This window comes from Primulina huaijiensis, chromosome 3 (genome assembly GCF_012295235.1).
Source record: "Primulina huaijiensis isolate GDHJ02 chromosome 3, ASM1229523v2, whole genome shotgun sequence".
Taxonomy (NCBI): domain Eukaryota; kingdom Viridiplantae; phylum Streptophyta; class Magnoliopsida; order Lamiales; family Gesneriaceae; genus Primulina; species Primulina huaijiensis.
The window spans coordinates 25960587-25979832 of NC_133308.1; the positions used below are offsets into that span (position 1 = coordinate 25960587).

The 19246-nt window shown below is 33.2% G+C and overlaps 5 protein-coding genes across 5 annotated transcripts in view; 4 read left to right on the forward strand and 1 right to left on the reverse strand.

Annotated features, from left to right (window-relative positions):
• The window catches only part of LOC140974107 (protein LIKE COV 2-like), a 6923-nt gene extending 3112 nt beyond the window's left edge, over positions 1 to 3811 (forward strand). The window contains exons 2-7 of the mRNA XM_073437352.1: positions 59 to 111; positions 206 to 315; positions 729 to 896; positions 1837 to 1934; positions 2307 to 2433; positions 3323 to 3811. Of these exons, the coding sequence (XP_073293453.1) occupies positions 59 to 111; positions 206 to 315; positions 729 to 896; positions 1837 to 1934; positions 2307 to 2433; positions 3323 to 3423 (657 nt within the window). The 3' untranslated portion in view covers positions 3424 to 3811. The remainder of the gene's footprint in view (positions 1 to 58; positions 112 to 205; positions 316 to 728; positions 897 to 1836; positions 1935 to 2306; positions 2434 to 3322) is intronic.
• LOC140974108 (protein FMP32, mitochondrial-like) overlaps positions 1 to 19246 on the forward strand; it is a 51138-nt gene that overhangs the window by 1193 nt on the left and 30699 nt on the right. The gene's annotated exons all lie outside the window — the stretch shown is intronic.
• Positions 10032 to 10424, forward strand: LOC140972623 (egg cell-secreted protein 1.3-like). Its single transcript, XM_073435015.1, has one exon. The coding sequence runs from the start codon at positions 10032 to 10034 to the stop codon at positions 10422 to 10424; it is 393 nt and encodes a 130-aa protein (XP_073291116.1).
• LOC140972624 (egg cell-secreted protein 1.1-like) lies at positions 12056 to 12457 on the forward strand. Its single transcript, XM_073435016.1, has one exon. The coding sequence runs from the start codon at positions 12056 to 12058 to the stop codon at positions 12455 to 12457; it is 402 nt and encodes a 133-aa protein (XP_073291117.1).
• On the reverse strand, positions 12775 to 18090 carry LOC140974105 (uncharacterized). Its single transcript, XM_073437347.1, has 3 exons — positions 17604 to 18090; positions 15309 to 16788; positions 12775 to 14313 (listed from the first exon to the last, which is right to left on the reverse strand). Exons 1-3 carry the CDS (start codon positions 17983 to 17985, stop codon positions 13137 to 13139), a joined length of 3039 nt encoding a protein of 1012 aa, XP_073293448.1. The 5' UTR covers positions 17986 to 18090; the 3' UTR covers positions 12775 to 13136.

Below are 19246 nucleotides of genomic sequence, written 5' to 3' on the forward strand. Positions count from 1 at the left end.
TTTTTTTTTTTTTTTTTCCTTCTGTTTTCTAAGGTTCACTGCTTTTTCATCTGTCCAGGCTTGCTGTTTTGTTCTCCAAAGTTGGGTTTCAAAAAAGTTCATGACTGGATGGTACTTATTTATCTTTTATCTTGTTGAAGTGCATATTTTTTTCTACACTTGTCTGGATTAAGTATAACATTGCATTAAAAAATTGAAATTGCAGTGTAGTTCTATTTCCTGTTGCTGTTACTTTTTTTGTAACTTGGTGGTTCATTCAGTTTGTCGATGGTTTCTTCAGTCCGTTATATGATCAACTGGGAATTGACATATTTGGTAAGTTTTCAGATTCATGCATTGCTTTTCATTGATGTTAGCCGTCTATTTTCTTGAATTTTAGCTGTCACCATGCAGTAGGAAAACATTAATCAAATCAGTTAATTTTTTTGGTTATAGTTGAGGTGGTTGTTTTGGATAAGTATGTACTTGGTCCTCTTTCTTAAAGTAATATCATCTTTCTTTTTCCTGTCAATTTTCTCAAGATGGCATTCTTTCTAATAGCTATGATATTATAGCACTTCTTTATCATGGGACTCATTGAATTTCTGTGGCTTATTCCTCGATTCATTTTTTAAAAGGTTATCTAATATTTTAGCACCTGTTATTGTTAAAATCCTTGCATTTTTATGCTTGTATTTCTTGTTGAAGTACTTGGATATGCTTTTTGAATCGATTTTTTTTGGGTGCAGGACTTGGATTTGTAACATCATTAATTTTCGTGTTCCTCGTTGGTGTATTTGTTTCATCATGGTTGGGTTCTACAGTTTTCTGGATTGGTGAATGGTTTATTAAGAGAATGCCGTTTGTGAAACATATTTACTCAGCCTCCAAGCAAGTTAGTGCTGCAATTTCGCCAGGTAAAGAATAGACATGTTTGCTTTGTAGAAATCTAATAGTTTTGTGAAGTTATAATGCAATTCTTTTATATGTGATGGTAAACATGAATTTTTTTTTGCTTTTTAAACCCTAGCATGTCTTCGTAAATACCTTTATATTTATTTCTGGCATCTTCAACCGCCCCTCCCTCTTTCTGTACTGGGAAAAGTTTTGTAATGAAATGGTACGTGTGCCATGGATGAGAAATGTTGGCCATCCTTTGTACTATTTGAACTTTCTAGTTCTTTTTTTACTCACGTAGACTAAGCTAATCATTTTTTATGAATTACCTGTCTATAATGGTTGTGGTCCTTGTGGATAATAAAATCCTTTATATTATGTAGTGCTTTGAAGTTTATCAGCGAAATAGACATAGAATTTTGTTCCTAAATGCATCCAATTAGTTTTTTCTTCCTTAAAGTTTTAAATGGCGTGGCTGACTAGAACTATCTTTATTTTGGGCATAAATATTTGCTATCTATTTTAGATTTTTCATGAAAATTACATGAACCAATAGAAGGTTGCAACTTGCATAGAAGCTTCAAGATGATAAATAGATCACCTTTCTAAGTTCTTGTTTGAGATGCAGATTGTCGTACATTTTCCAAAACTTTTGTCTAAAGCCTGGGTATCCACCTTAAAATTACATTCCATTTGTAGAGGATTAGAACTATAAGATACAAAAACCTCCCCCCACCATTCGGTCCTATTCATACATGCAACATCCACGAAACAACTAATGTTCCTCAACAGCAATGTCGGCAGTTGTAAGAATGGTAATTGAATTTTGGCATATGTAAATGGCTTAACATAATAAATTTATCCTATATATCCTCCTTCTGAGATGTTTTTCTCCTTCGGAGTGCTTTTTTTTTTTTGCATCAGGGTCTACTTCTTGATTTTGCTTTATTTTCGTTGCAGACCAAAATACTACTGCATTTAAGGAAGTTGCAATTATACGTCACCCACGTGTGGGTGAATATGCATTTGGCTTTATCACTTCCTCGGTTCTCCTTCAGGTGAACATATGGTTAATTAATGACCTATGTTTGGATAGAACTTTCTGCTTGTTTTTTTTTCCTTCATCCAAAAATTACTGTTTTGCTTGTTAATCCTCCACCTTTTAGTTCATCTGTCCTCGACACTCTGCATTTGAGTTGTAAGATGCTTGATTCATGATTGAGTTAGATTTAGGTTACATCTTCTAATGTAAGCCCTGCCAATAAACAAAAAGAACACAAAGGAATTGTGTTAAAGAGGCTCTAGCCCATGCGATGGATGTCTGTCTCCATGAATTTGGTGTGATAAATCAAACATTCTTGTCTCACATTCTTGTGCATTATTTTATTATTTCCGTACTTAATTTTGTCTTCTTTTTCCTTACTATGCAGAGAGACGAGGGCGATGAACAGCTATATAGTGTTTTTGTACCTACAAACCACTTGTATATTGGTGATATATTCTTGGTTAATTCCAAGGATATAATAAGGCCCAATCTGTCTATCCGTGAAGGGATAGGTATACTATTCTATTTGTGGAACATTCTTTATTTACCCTTGAAATAATATGATTTACCTGTGACAAAATTTTGTCATTACACATATCAGGACCATGTGTTGAAATCTTGATCCTGCTATAGAATACCAAACCTGCTATCGCCACTACTAAGGTCATGTCAATTGTAAGATCAGATGAATACGAGTACTAGGTATCGTAGGTGCATGTAATCAACAAGTAATGCTGGCACTGATGCAGGTTTCATTAACTAGCATGAATTTAGATAAATATTTCCTTTTTATAATATTATCATTTTAAGCTAGAGATAGTGAGCAGTTATGTTATAAGTGTACTTGATTTCATGGACTTGTGATAAACTGAACATTTTTAAGTTGGAAAATTTACTCCAATGTCAGACTAAGGCCTAATTTCTTCACGGGATACGACCAAGTTCATAGTTTTCATGTTACATGAGAATTTTATATCATCTCGTCAAACCTGGGATATTCCTAAACTTTTATATGTCATGCAGCTAATGATCACACTTTCTTGAAGTGTGAAATGTAAGACAAAGAACGAACATCAACTGTAAAGCCGTCGTTACTTTCTCCCTTATCTATACTTAGCGTTGGAACACTTACAATATCAATAGTAGTTCTTTAAAAGTGGGAAAAGGACACAATGGCGGAGTTGCATTTCTTATTAGCCCCACGCAGAACAAGTTCGTTGGATCCTATTAGAATTTAGTGGCCGAACGGGTTGGATAGAATTCTTTAATACACCATTTGGATTCATGCCTTTGCTTACGTATATGCTACGTGACTTTTAGTTATTTATTGCCGTTGACTGTATGCCTGTTGTGAGTATCAAGTTTCATTTCTATTTTAATGAAATTTGAGTGGAAATGTAGAAATAATCGTCTCTGGTGGTATGACAATGCCCCAAACAATATCTCCCATGGAAAGTGTTGCTCGAGTGGGTGGAAGAATCCCGCTCAACAGGCTAATGTAGGAATATAGAGGTTCAATCTCAGTGATATTCAGTTTCTTATTTTGCAATGGGTGGCCTCAAAAGATTTTGGAGTTGGAGCTGTTTGAAGACAACGATAGCATGCCGGAAAACAACGTGACGGTTTAAAGCCTGAAGGGGAGGTAGGAATATAGTTTGCACCAACTCGTCATGTTGGATAAGATTTGCATTGACTGGATTGTATTTTATTAAGATCGTATTTCATTTCTGTCCATTTTTTTTGTTTCTAATTTTATTATCTTGTGTTTAATCTCTTATTCTGGTAGGATATCAGGTGTCCTCTTACTGAAGTTTTCTGCAACTTTTTTTTCTCACTTTTTGACCACATTTAAAACTCCTGCTTCAAATTGTTAAAATTTTGATTTATTTATCTGGACGAGTGATGTCATGTGTGTGTATATATGTATATGTATGTATATATAATATTTATTTGAAGAGTAGGTCTTTTGTGAGATGATCTTATGAATATTTATTCGTTAGCCGAGTCAACATTGCTCATATTTATAATAAAAAATAATATTTTTTCATGGACGACTTAAATAAAATATTCGTCTCACAAAATTAACCCGTGAGATCGTCTTACGGAGAAGTTTTTGTGTCATTTGAATATGAAGAAAATATATTTTACTAACTTGAATGTGCAAAACAATTACTTAAAAAAATATGGAATGTGATGCATTGCTACATTGGGTAGGGGGTGATTCCATTTGACTGGACTTGATAGAGCTCTGGGCAAAATGGGTGAACATAGCAGGTGTATTTGGATCGAGAGTTTTGAATTTCAAATTTATTTGATTATTTAGATAAAATTATATCGAGTGTATTTTAGATCCCTATTGAATAGCATCGTCGAGCTTTTGTCCCAGTTTTTGAGTTCGCATGCATCCTTCATCGTTGGCGGCTTCATTTCGGTTGATTTTGAGTGTGGAATTTTTCTATATGGCCAATTTATTGGAATAAAAAAAGTCTGTTTGAGACTTGTGAGATATGATTTTTCCACTATTTTCCTTTGACAGTGTTTACAGTAATTTTCTTTTAAAAATGTTCAAATAATTAATATTTTTGTGCGTAATTTTTATGACTTGTTTAAATTGACGTGTGCTATGAGGAGGGAATATTGTATTATCAACGCTAGAACAGAGTCAATTCCCTTAATCAGATTTGATATTATCAAATGTATCAGTGTATTTGAAATTGGATATTTACACAAATATAAATATATGGATACGGAGACAAATGTGAGCTCATAATTCATATAATATATATTTCGATTTTCTGAGTGATAACAAGATCGACATAAAAAAGACCAAAATTGAAAAAAAAAATAATATTACAAATTAGTTGACCAACAACAATACCAAAAATAACAATGAGCAAATTACATAATTTAAAATATTTGTGATTCTTTGGTCATGATTTGTAATTATTTTTCCATTATGCGAATTTTTTGAGCATGAAATATGATAGTTATGAGTAGATTATAAATTTAATAAAATGAGTTTTNCATAAAATTGAACCACTGAAAACCTCAAGCTTTATATACAAGATAAATATATATTTTTAAAAATAAAATTACTGATTAAAATATGTAAATTTATATTGTAGCACGTATTACGTACCAATATTACCAGTAGTAACATATAAGTTTCACCGTTCTAAACAACAAACTTTTCTGCCAGACATATTGGATATGGTTTCTGAGAAGACATGCATGCGCCTGAAACATCCGGCCATTACCGTAAAAGAAGGAACTTCAAGTATATATATATATAGAAAAACATTTGCATCAGTATTCCCTTAAAACATATATCCAATTTCCAGCATTGAGTCTCCGATCATGGCAATGATCGCACATATTACAGATAAATATATTCCATAGAATTCAGTCTACTGGCTTTGTAACCATGTAGAGACTCTGAATAGTTCTATACCTTCTTTTCTTGATGTTTTTGATCTCTCCAAATATATCGACGAAACCATTTCCAAGATCGGCAGCAGAAGATGCGCCTTTTTTATTCCTTTTCATGGAGGTCCGGGAGAACCGATCAGTATTTCTAGTATTGTCATTATCATCTTCATAGTCTCCGAAGATCATTATGAGCTGCCTTGAAACAGTCGGCGACATCTTCGACTCCGGCGATCCATTTCGACTCTCGTCTTTGCGGTAAGCTTCTGTTGAAGAAGATGATGGCGAATGTTGAGCCATTGAAATTATATGAACAGATTACAGGAAATCTGTGAGAGAGAGTTGCACCTCTGAGTACGTGTTTCTGTGTGCATTTATGTGCTCAGAGCCTCGTCAAATCTTATGTTTATTTTTATTTATTTATTTTTAAAACAAAAAGACTAATTAATTTTGGAAATTGAAGGTTCACAACAATTTCCAAAATGGTGGTGTTTGGAGAATGACGAGAGAGTCAAATTATTTGTTTTAAAATTCTAAATATTGAATATAAATAACATTTTATCCGTTAATTGCAAACATGATACCTTTCGTTTTTCAAAATTTTGAACGTACTTTTCTTTCTATGTGTTTTCAATTAGGATATATGTGCTCAAAATTCGAAAACAATCAAATTTGATATATCATTATTATACCGAAGGATTTTTAGAAATCTCGAGATTTTATGTGGATATTGTATGCAATTATCCTTACTTAAATATCAAATCTATTTTTAAATATATAGAGTATATACCAACACCTTTTTTGTCGTCAATGATATAGATGACTCTTCGTACCTACCATTTCACCAATCTCCGTATAATCGTTATAGAATAATAACAATTTGCTATGGTTCATATTTACTTTTCAAATGTCTTCATAATTTATTATGTCAATAATATAATAATAGAAGAGAGTTTTTATTAAATAAAATAAATAAACATTTGGCTCAGTATTGATATGACATTGAACATTATCGATTTTCGACCAAAGTTTAGATAATCAGCAAAAATTTGATTGAATGTAATATATATATATATATATATATATATGAAAAATAGTTTTTTTGATTCACTAACTTGTTAAATTTCGAGTTTTTGTCTACAACGTTTTCAAATTTAATTTTAGTATATTAAATTTAATTTTCGACTATGTTGGTCCAATTATTGATGTGATATTGGACAATGCTGACATGACATCGAAAAATGCTAAATTCGAATTGAAATATTGTTGACTTGTTAGAGTGATATCAACAACTGAATTAGAATAGTTTAAAATAAAAAGTTTGTGTATCAAAACAAAATCTTGAAAACTTTATTGGACCAAAATCAAAAATTGAATAAATTAGTGGACCAAAAAAATTTATTTATTCTTATCGCAATAAGATCAAAATTTGACGAATAAAGAACCAAAATACTACACAGGCAACTTACATGACATATTTTTTTAAAATGTCGCCTATGTATATACATGTATACAAGCAACAGAGCAATGCATGCAATTTCCTCCTATAAAAAAAATAATTTCGAAATTTTACCTTTTAATATATTAGGATGTCTCATTTGATACGGTTTTTCAGATCTATTTCTGTGAGACGGGTCAATCCAATCCATACTTAAAGTGAATAGTAATATTTTTAGTATAAAAAATAATATTTTTAATGAATCGATTCGTGTTGGAGTTTTATATCACAAAATTGACATGTAAGATCGTATTTTTGAAGTTTTGTGTATATTAAAATTACGTTAATGTTTTCCGTGCAAATATATTTATAAATTAGTTGTGACAATTCTTGACCGTAAATTAAATAATGTTTTTGGAGTCGAAGCTTAGCTGATGTCTTCTTTCTGAAGTCGTGTGTTGACTCGGCCAACATTTAGTTAATAACTTAATTATTGGACCTGACATTATATATCTTTCTAACTTTCGATAAGAAATATATATAATTAAGAATAAAAATCTCACAATCCAAAGAAATATAATATTCATAAATCTGATTTATACTATATTATAAAAAATATTTTAGAATAATTAATTTTAGTGTCGTGTTATATCAAATTTATATGAAATATATATCTAACTAGTCCAATAAATGTTATAACTATGAATAAAAAATAGCAATATCCGATGTTATGTCAGTAATATCCAGAGAATGTTAGCAATTTTCAAGTCTCTAGCAGCACTTCGACCAAAAAAAAAAAAAGACTAAAAGAGAGGAGAAAAAAAAAAGAGGCAATGTGTTATATTGCTAATTAGATGACTAAAATTCTATAAAGGGTCAATTTACATGATTTTTTTGGAATTTTCATTTACCCTTTAAAGTAATTGTATACTTACAACAATCATCAATCATTGAGTTTTTATTTCCAAAACGAGCGATGAAATTGATGAAAAAAATTATTCGTAAGCATATAATAATTAATGATTTTCCAATTGAAAGAGAACAAATAAATTAAATATAAGTTGGAAATGTTCTCGAATATTAGTGTCAATGGGCTTGAATTTCGTTGAATTTTGGACACGATGTATTTATTAATAATATGATTATATCTAAAGCCAGTTTTTGTGGGCTTTCAATGCAAGACCAAGACTAAGACTAAGTCAAGATTAATATAATATATTTTTCCTTCATAAAGAATAAGATCGAAGAATTTTCCCTTACATATGATTCACACACCAATTCTAAATTGTGTGGCATTTTAATACTTCCTATAATTAATTATATAGCAATACAAATAGTAGCAATTGTCTAGTCTACAATTTTTTAAACCAAAGGGGGCGACGATACCATTGATATGTGCATCCGAAATGGATAACAATTTGTAGTCGATCGTGGAGTCGACCAACTAATCAATCCTTTGGAGAGGATAACTGTCTTTGGGACATGCTCGATAGTTTGATGCAAGACTCCATGTGTAATGTTGGTGATGTCTGAAGTTTTGTAAGAAATTGCTTAGTTGATTTAAAATGTGTTGTGACAACTTTCCAGATCATTGTGGTCTGGAAAAACATGAAGAAAGTAGTAAGATCAGGACACTAAAAGACTTTTTCCAACTAAATCTTTTCTAGGATGAAGTTTACCTTCAATATACCCAGTGGCGGAGCCAGGAATATGGCTCAATATGGCTCTATCCGGGGCTATAATTTTAAACTCTAAAATCTTTTAATATTTTAAATTGATCTACCTGTGCTAATATCATATTAATCCAAAAATTATGCAAAATTTACATATAAATTTTTTTTAAAAAAATTGGGCCACCGGGTGTCAATCACTGTGGCTCCGCCACTGAATATACCTGAGTATTTTGTAGATGATCAAAAGAAATAAGTTGTTTTAGTATATAAAATCGATGATAACCTTTAACTATAAATTATTCCTTCCTATATCAGAAAATTTTGGAACTTAGGAGAGTAGCTTCTGATTCGATGGAATTAATTAACTTTTGACTATTACAATCCCAGCCCATTGCTCTCTTCATACAAAAAAATATGCAAATTCTTGGTTTTCCGAACATTCATTCATCCCCAATATTAATTAATATACATTCAAAAGCGAAACTTTCCAAAATAATATAATATGTGTTGCATGGAAATTCAAGAATTAATGCATCAATCTTGAGTCATCGTGTGGGATGTTCTGTTATTTGTGTCGATTTCCATTGGCATTCCCATTCCCTACCTAGCTAGCTAGCTATTTCTTGTCAACGATCCCACATTTGTAGAGGTTAGGGGTGTTCAAACTTTTGTTTAAATTGAAAAAATGGAAATCCAAACAAAAAAGAAATAAGAATATGAACCGCACTAAAAACCGATTTTTTTTTTTATCTTGGATAAAAATGAAGAAATCGAAGTTTAATTAGGTTGATATTTTATTTAGATTATATATTTTATAAAATTATTCTTATTGTAATAATTAATTTTTTTAAAAAAAATTGATGATTATCTGTTTAATTCATTTAGATTCTATATTTAAAAGTTTTTATAAAAAAAATTAAATAAAAATACAAAATGTTATATTTTAATTACTAATATAAATATTTGTCCAAACCGAACTGTTTTAATATAAAACCGAATCGAACCGAAGTTATAAAAGGGTTTGGATATTAAATTATTTATTCTAAAATCGAAAATAAAAACGACCGACTGCCCAATCCTTTATTTCGACATTGGTGGATTAATTAACGGAATTTTTTCATTCAATTTCCCTACATTTATTATAGTGGACGTTTACATCTTTTATGAATTACAAAAATTATAATATGCAAGTGATAGGGAGAGTGAATGCAAAAAACTCATTAGTTAACTTGTGTGTGTATAATATATAATATATATTATATATTATATATCAAAACACACAAATTAGTAATTCGAAACAAATAATGAGTTATGGAATATGAACCATTTCACTTTGGACATGCGTCTTGAATTCTGAAATAATACGCAAATTAACTTCATGCCATTAAATCTCCATTCCCTTGTCCTTTCTTCTACCTCATTGTCCTCTATAAATACACGCTTCATTTTCACATTTCAAAATCATAAATTGATAAATTTCCTGTCAATTAATGAAATAATATAGAATATTACGTATAATAAGATCTTCAACATACACAATATGTCTTCCAAGGGCTTATTTCTCTTCCTTACAATGGCTTGTTTGGTGTACAAGGACGTATCGGCTAGGAACCACCTGCATCCGATGGCGAGTTTCAGTTTCTCCGGAGGACTTGAAGTTGCAGGCAACACGATGGATTGTTTGAACGCCCTCTACAAAATCAGGTCATGTTCCGATGATATCTTCGCGTATTTCGCCAACGGATCCATCGATATAAGCAGACAGTGTTGCCAAGCCATAACTTTGATCACACATCAGTGCTGGCCTGCTTTACTGAGCACCCTTGGAATCACACTGGATCAGGCTTACATTCTGCGAGGCTACTGCGATGCATCTGCCTCTGCCTCGACTACTGCAAGCTTCGCACCATTTTCGAGCCCGGTAGGGCAGCCTATGCCGGCGGTGCAAGGCGGAGATGACTATTAGTTGAGAAGATATGAGAGTGCTGTAGAGTAGTACGCACTTGGTTTAATAATATCGTAATTTGCATGAATTTTTTCACGCAAATCTTTCTTGTTTTGGGTTTTCTAAGAAATTATGTACCACGTCCAAGTACGTAGAAGCAGCATTGGTATTTTATTTTGGCTTAGTTTCAACTTTCAATGGGTTCTAGAATTGTAGTAATGATGATGTTTTAAATTTTTAATGCCAAGTCTTATAGCGTTCTATGAAAATATAGTTTCTTTTTTAAAAAAAAAATTAATTTGAATTTTTATATAAGTAATTGTATGATAAGTATGAAACTGTAATTTTATTTGCCCACGCGATGAAAATAAGTTTAAAATATAGACAGAATGTACAAAAAATATGTTTATAATGTTATAAACTATTTAGATATAAAAAATTTTTATATTATATTATTATGCATGAAACTGTATTTTTTGAGGAAAAAACATACCCATTTTTTTTTCCCAAAAGACCTGATCTCGATAATATCCGTATTTTTGTGAGCATAAAATATAAAGAAATAAAAGCTCTAACATAACATTTACTACAAAAATTTGGTATACTTGAAAGTTAAAAATGTTACTCTATAGTCTATAATATTGGAATCTAATGTATTTACGCATTCCAAGAGGTGCCGTGTCGCTCATTATTGTAGTTCGGATCCAAGAATTTGGATATGCATTTTTCTTTCAAATAATGGATTTTTTTAGCATAATAATAATAAAATTTTAGCAAATAAAAGATAAAACGATTGATCATGCTACATTTAATTCTTTTGTTTAAGGTAACGAATTATTCTCGAGTAAATCTATTAATCATCATTGATCCATAATTTACTTTTATGTGAGTTAAACATGAACCCCATATATTTGGACAAGTGACGATGATGTTAGAGTATGATAACCCTCACTGTTTTTTTTTTTTTTAGGCTCGTTTGAGTTTTTTCCGTCTTTAAATGTTAAATGTTAGATTAAAAAAAATAAACTGCATTAATATTTTAATTTTCTAGCAATAATTTCTCAAACTTTCTTTATCCATAAACGACATGTGAGGAGAATTCAACTATCAATTACAACAACGAGATTTATAATGTATAATCAATACTTCAATATAAAAAAAAATGTACAAAATTTCTATAAGAGATTTGGAAACAATGTGTCAAATCAGATATTTTTAACTCACTTATTTATTTTATTTGCAATTTATTTTATGTTATTTTCCCGAATCCTTAAATAAAATCAACCGTAAGTTGTATTTACACAATATACTACTAAAATATTTTTTTAAATCCACTTGAAACTTTCCTAACGGCCGCCTCTTCATTACTCTTGTGTGTGTGTGTGTATATATATATATATATATATAGACACACACACACACACACACACACACACCATATGAGTATTTAATTTAATAGCAATAACACAAAAGTAACTTATTGATTTTCCACATTCCTTCATCATTACATAATAATTGATAAACCATCTTTTAGCTTTCTCGTCAATTAATTCGTCCCTTCATCTCCCCAAGCGCACAAAATTATACTATAAATACAACGAAGGTAACACAAACTTCCAACTCATATCCCACGCAGAAACACACTTGAAGCAATGGATTCCACCCTCAACGTACTCTTAACATCAATGCTACTATGCTTCTTAGCTACAAGCGCTGTTGAGGGACGCATACTCGTTGCAAAACCAGTCCACGGGTTAGACGAGGCGGGAGAGTCATCGGGTTGTTTCGACTCTTTGTTCCAACTACAATCATGCACTAGCGAGGTCGTGATGTTTTTTCTGAATGGTGAGACCTACCTGGGGCCAGGATGTTGCGCGGCCATAAAGACCATCCAGCACGACTGTTGGCCGAATATGCTCGGTTCCCTTGGCTACACAACTGAAGAAGGTGACATTTTGCGCGGCTACTGTGATGCAAGCGATGACTCAGGCTCCATCGGTGATGACTCAGGTTCCGCCGAGACTCTGCCTCGTTCACCACCAAAGGGTCATTGAAGCTATGCAATAACATGAATGGGCGTGTTTTATGGTTTCGTTTAATAAATAATAATGAGTTCGATGCATAAGCCATATGATCATGTCTACTTGGATATATAATATAAGGATCAAAATTTCTTGTTGGGATTCTGGGAATTAATGAAAATTAAAGGTTAAAACACAGGGCACGCCATCTTAGAATTCGGTTTATTTCTATAGATAATAGCTCAATAACCTTTATAATTTGATCTCAAACATGCTATGAATGGCATCATTGTCATTCTGTTTCCGCGCGACGAATTCCCCACATTGATCACAAATGCATGTCGATGTAGTCAAGTATGTATCATGCATGCATAAGTGGTCGTGATTGTATAACATCATGAGTTCGATACAATCATGTTTACATAGGTCACGTATCCCCTTTGAAGTGAACAAGGCCACCTCAACTGAAACCAGACTATTACTTGTGCTCTGGCGTTCCAAAAATTACCAGTTTTTATCAACGTAACATGGAATCACAAAGAACGCTCTGGAAAAACCAAGTAATCAAACACGAAATGAACCGATAATAAATGACTAAGTCTAGTAAAGACACGTTCCTCGTACCATATATGTGACCATCCAAAAATTGTTGGCATGGCTAGCGTACCAGTCAAAAAATTCAAGCTCCTACGATGAAATCCGAGTTCCAAGATCAGCAGGGCTCACGAGCAGCCTTCTTCAAACTACCTAACAAATCATCAACTAGTCTGTCCTTGCTATCGACTGGTTGTTCCAAGACAAATGAATAGTTTTTGCTCGGCTTCAGTTTTCTAGAATGTTTTGCCAGTGCAGGATCCGTGCTCCTGCTGAGGCTAGCTAGTGTACCCGGCTCAAAAATATTTTTCGAACTATCTGCTGCATTGCTGATGTTTACAGATTCATCGCTCTCGCTATCGCCCTCTTTTACACTGTTAATCAATTCGTCTTTCCTGCTATCACTTTCTTTGCCACTGTACCATGACTCGAGAATTTGCAATAAAGAGCTCTCCTCCGGACTCACTTTATGCTTGCCTTCACTTTCTGATTTGACGGGTGTCTCCTCATCTGAATCAGAAAAATCATCATCTTTTAAAGGTTCGTAGTGAGGACGACTCGACTCCCTTTGTTTCATTGGGTCTTTCCTAGTAAACAGAGAATCCATTGCTTCTTTCTTGGAGCTGGTATGATTGATGGGACCAAGCTCGTCCCAAGAATCACTATCATTGGATTCACCATCTGAATCAGCCACCGGATCAATTTTGTTCTCTTGAAAAGGTAGATCTGTAATTCGATGACCATGATTATTATCTGATTTAACAGGAATGATTAAATAAGACTCAATTCTCACACCAGGCATAGTCTCAAAAAGATTAGCAATCTTTTTATAGCCAAGCTTCTTTAAGTCAAGACCATAGCCATATTTTTCAAGAAACAGTTTCCTGAAGGATCCCATGTTAAACCCTTCAGGATTTTCCTTCACGAGTTGATCCACAAGCTTTCGACAGTCAACCAATATCTCGTTCCTGGGCTTGATAGAGAAGCCTTGGTGACCTGAAGTTTGAGTAACTCCAGTATGAGGAGGCTTTTGGTGCTTTCCGTCCCCAAGTTCTCGTAAACTTGGCTGTTTGACTGCGAACATTAGGCTCAACCCATTGGAACTCAAAGGATGATTACCGTGCATATCTTTTCCCACCGGCCGAGTGAGTTTGAATGGAAAAACCGGAGAGTCGCATTCCTCAACCCATTTCTTATCAGAAATCAGCAAGTGGACAAGGTGAATAAGATTGCCTTCAGTAAGGGATCTCAGAACTGAAGGTCCTTGCTCTTGTAAATTTTGTGCCAGATGCTCCCTGATCCGAAACAGAGTTGCATGAAAGCGAGACATGAGTTTACAGGAGAACCATTAAATTGAAAATATGTGTTCTATAAATATTCAACACGTCAATATCAAATTGTCCAATAAACCTTACGTAATCAGGTCATTAATAATGACAATAATGAAAGTTAACATACAAAGAAGCTTCAACAGCTCGAGTCATAAATTTAGCAGACAAACAAATAAAAACTTCCTTTAATATAAAGATTCATGAGGAAGTAACCCAGAACATTACGAATGAACTTCCAGCAATTTAAACACTTTCTTGGAATAAACTTCTTTCTACTTCAGGATGCTTGCATTTGATATTAAGAGACAAATTTCCTGGACTAGCCAGAGGCATATGTATTTTTAAACGATCGGAACATCAGAAGTCCAGGACAAGGTAGAGGCACTATAAATTTTTTGTTAAACCAGAACAACTTCACTCGTATGGTTGAAAATGCAGATTTTTTTATTTTATTTTTTTGGATAGGAAACGAAAAATGCTGAATTCTGTTCATTTGTACAAGATAGCAAACACAAAACCTTTTCAAATAGGAGAATTTCTTCTTCAAATAGGAAGTACCAACAGAACCAAATAGTTTCCAGAACAAGCTCTGCGGCTAGATGTTTGTTAGATGCGTGCGTTAGATTGAAACACACTGAATTTGAATTGAAGGATTTGATTTATGGAGAGATTTGTTTTGTGAAAAGATTTGAAGCTTAAATTTAAAATGATACCAATGCTGGTGAATTTAAAATCTACTACAATTGTTCAGGCAAATATATCCATCATTTGTACATGGGTTTGTGGTATCTGTTAGGCAAACAGTCACACTGTTATAATAACGTAAGGTCCAGATGAAATACCAACCATATTGTATTTCTTTTACAGCTCTATTTGACACATGATACAAGGAAAGCTCTACTGAATAACAAACAGTAAATAACTGGAAATAGGAATGATAAAAACGAGAAAACATGCACCTGGTCCTAGACTGAGAGATAAGAGTTGAACCCTCCGATGTATCAACAAATGACTCTATTTCACTCCAAAAGGATTCTTTCGCAAAAATATCAGGCTGCACAAAATTAGTTTTTGTTCGATCCACTTTTTCACAATTAAGTTCAGTTATATCACTAGACTTTTGGGAACCCCAAAATTTACACCAGCTCGCAATCTGATAAAAAAGGCCGACTTCTTGGCTGGATCGATAAGTGGCAACAGCTGAACTTCTCAGGGCTTTACCATTAATAAGAGCCTCGTGACTTGAAGGAGAAAACAAAGCTGGACTTGCTGTTACAGCGGATTTGCTTGCCACCGGGTCCTTTTCAGTCGGTGTTTCATCCACCTTATTGCAATTCTTCTCATTTTGAATTGTTTCACTATGCACAAACCATGTCTTCCATACCTTTCTGGAGATCCCAGATTCAGTAGAGGAGCTATGCTCACTGATCTCATGCAGCTGATCCTCGTTTCTTCCCCTACAATCTTTTTGAGAAGCTACCTCGATATTTTTTGGTAGCTTCTGCAATTTCACCTTTTTATCTTGCTCTCGTGTCCCTTGCACGTATGTTGGGGGAGTGGACTCCATTGGTTTATCATCTTTTTTGGGAATGTGCAAGTGTGTTGCATGAACTTTAGCTATTTCTTTCTTCTCAGACTTTTGCAAGTTTGTCGCATGGTCTAACACTCTTGATTCTAAAAGAGATACAGGAGACTTTTCAGCTTTGTGCTCACTAGAGTTTCTCTCAGCATTAAGATTAGGATCACTGTTGATCTCAGACTCTACAACACTAGTTGCTGGTTCAATATCTATGGTTGGAGCTGATTCATCTTCACTTTTATGATTAACAATACGAAAAACAAACAGGCCATCATTTCCAGACTGAAGCTTTAAAACATGTGGCATGGCTAAAAGAAAATGAGAGAACTTTTTATATCCATAAAGACCCTTGTCTGTTATCAAATTACTCTTTACTAATTCATTGCGAAGTTGAGAGATATGAATTCCTTCAGGATATGAAGTCAAAACATGACGAATATACTTCGTAACTGCTTTTGGAATTGGACGAACCTTCTCCGGACTCGACTCAGGCAATTCAACAGATTTCAAACAAGTATTTTGCTCGGTGACTGCAAATGGATCCTCAAGAGGAGCCTTGTAATGTCCATACCAAGAACCATAAGGGCCATCCGGAGGCTGGTTAAAGTGCTTCCCTGTAAGATTCTCTCCCCTCAACAAATCACTCCACTGCCACATGATGGTTGCTGCACCGCACAGAACACTTGGAGCACTATCTGGACTTGCTAATAAGATATTGTAATTGCTCATTCTCAGTCGATGTAAGATTCCAGCAAAATCTCTGTCACCGGATATTAGAAAGAGGTGTGCTGGTGGAGGATTCTGGGAAACCCAGTACATAAGATCCACAAGAAGAGATCTATCAGCACTATTTTTGCCACCTAGTACAATGAGGAAAAACTACATAAGAACGAATCTTTAAGAACCATGAACAATCAAATATACTATAACTATAAATTAAAGCTCCTACAATCCAACTGTATAAGAGAAAGCTATCTGTTATGTTTTCTGTACTCCACCCCTCCACCACCCATAGAAAAAACTCATAAAAAAATCAATAGTCATCATAGCAAAAGAAGGCTCAACAAATTCCCTTTTGCAAAATTAATAACTACAAAAACTACAATTTCTGAAAATTCAAGCTTCAATGTTCTATAAACAGCAAAAATCATACCATGTTCTCAAGTGATTCCATCTTGGATTATCACCAAACAACCATTCAAAGCAATAATTTTTACCCGCAAAAGAAATTCATGAACACAAGAGGACAGAGACAAAACTGCAATCAAAGAATCCACAAAAAAAAAATTTGAGATAGTTAGACCTCAGGTGAAAAACTACCGTTACCAGCACCAAAGAATTTGAGGGGAAAAAACAAATGAATGCTGATACTAACTATAAGCACGAATTCATCATTTCTAAATCTTTCAAGGAAAAAACAAATGAATACCAATACCAATTATAAGAACAAGTTCACCACACCCTAACTCCGAAAATCATTGATAATCCCGCCACAAAGAACAAGATTCAATCCTTCATTTATGCATTACGTGTGAAAATCCTAAAACTTTCTCAATTCATCAGTCCATTCCTTTCCCCAAGATCAGCCCACCACTACTCAAAACAGCAATCTTTATGCACGAGCAAACATAAGCAAAACACACACAAAATTGAAAATGGGAAAACTACTGTTTACCTGAAGGAACGTGAGTAAGATTGATCCCAGTAGACGAGAGGGCTTCTTGATTAGTCCTGGATATCTGCATTACATCTCCGAAAGCCGTAATCTGTAGAGAACCCTTAATCCCATTAGCCCTGACAGCGTTGGTAATACACTGCGCCACCTTGAAGACATTAGTGTTGCCGGGTAAATTGCAGTTCTCGAAATCCCACCACACAGATATCCGAACATTCCTGCTCTCCTCGTCATGGCGGCGTTGCGGGTAGCTAAAGACGGGATTTTGTGGGGTCTGCGAGGAAAACAAGAATTGCTGAGAAATCCCAAAATTGGCAGCGGTAGATTTCGGTATCAGGAGCAAGGAAAGATTGAGTATGGGTCTTGGGGAAATGGGTTTCATTTTGACAATAAGCCACCGATGGGAAGTGGAAATAGGTCTTCCTCCTTCCGGAGGTGGAAGGTAAGTCGGGGTTTTAGTGAGTTCTCCTTCCGACTGATGTAAAACCCTATACTCCACAATTAATCCCAAATATATTTTAATAATTATTAAAAAAAAGTAATTTCATTTACAAATTATTGAGTTTTATTAATAAAAAAACGTAATTTCATTTACAAATTATTGAGTTTCGCAAAGTAATTTCATTTACAAATTATTGAGTTTTGTTAATAAAAAAAGTAATTTCATTTACAAATTATTGAGTTTCGCGATTATTTAGTTGATAATATATATTGGTTTTTTATATTCTATAATTTTTAACTACTTTAATATTTACGTATTTTGTATATAAGGTAATTAAGATATTAACACAATTGTACTATATTTGTGAATTTCTTACGACATCTTTACTTATTTTATAAGTCATAATAGCTGTTGTTAGATCAATTCTTCCTGCCAACACTTTTTCGAGCGAATATGTCACACAAAGTTTGCTCATTGTGGTTTATCTCACTTGCGTGATTGGCACGTTTTAAATGTATTTACCCAATGCATACCAAAGAGTACCGGTTACAGATCATCGCTCATTAAATAATAATATTTTACTATCTTATTAAGTTTAAACAACGTATACAAACTAATTTTGGTATCAAAATTACATTGCAGTCACTCAATATTTCTTATAATTATATTTTTGTCTTTATTTAAATATAAATCAAATAAATTATAAAAAATATTGTACGAGCGTGTATCGGTACACTAATATTAATAATATATACACATTAGAGCACAGTGGGCTAATAACAATAAATTAAAATTTTAATTTTCGATTTATTCCTATAATTTCACAAGTAAGATTGTCCATGTGTGTTGTCATACAACTTGTTTACCGTTTTGATTTTGATTTTACCGTCTGTGTTTACCTAATTTTTTAAGAAATTTATATAGGTTATTGATTAAAATGTCAAGTGGAGATATTCCTAAACGGGTAAAATCGAAGTTAATTCTTCATCGATTTTATAACAAAACGAATAATGGTAAATACAGGGTTCATCTTAACAATTGTTTAGTTTGAGTCTGACTTTAAAAAAAAGTATAAATCATAACGTATATTTATATTCTTTTAGTTCTATAACAATCTTTTGAATTAAATCAATATATTAAAGATAATAAAAAAATCAAACAATATAAAATAGTCCAAAATAATGACTAAAAAACAACTCGT

Bases quoted from the DNA above. Each gene is read 5' to 3' on its own strand.
- LOC140972623 (XM_073435015.1), top strand. From the start codon at position 10,032: ATGGCTTGTTTGGTGTACAAGGACGTATCGGCTAGGAACCACCTGCAT.
- LOC140972624 (XM_073435016.1), top strand. From the start codon at position 12,056: ATGGATTCCACCCTCAACGTACTCTTAACATCAATGCTACTATGCTTC.
- LOC140974105 (XM_073437347.1), bottom strand. From the start codon at position 17,985: ATGAAACCCATTTCCCCAAGACCCATACTCAATCTTTCCTTGCTCCTG. The intron at 16,789-17,603 runs GTAAACAGTAGT...TCATTGTACTAG, and splicing joins TCTTACTCACGTTCCTTCAG to GTGGCAAAAATAGTGCTGAT. The intron at 14,314-15,308 runs GTGCATGTTTTC...GTTTCGGATCAG, and splicing joins ATCTCTCAGTCTAGGACCAG to GGAGCATCTGGCACAAAATT.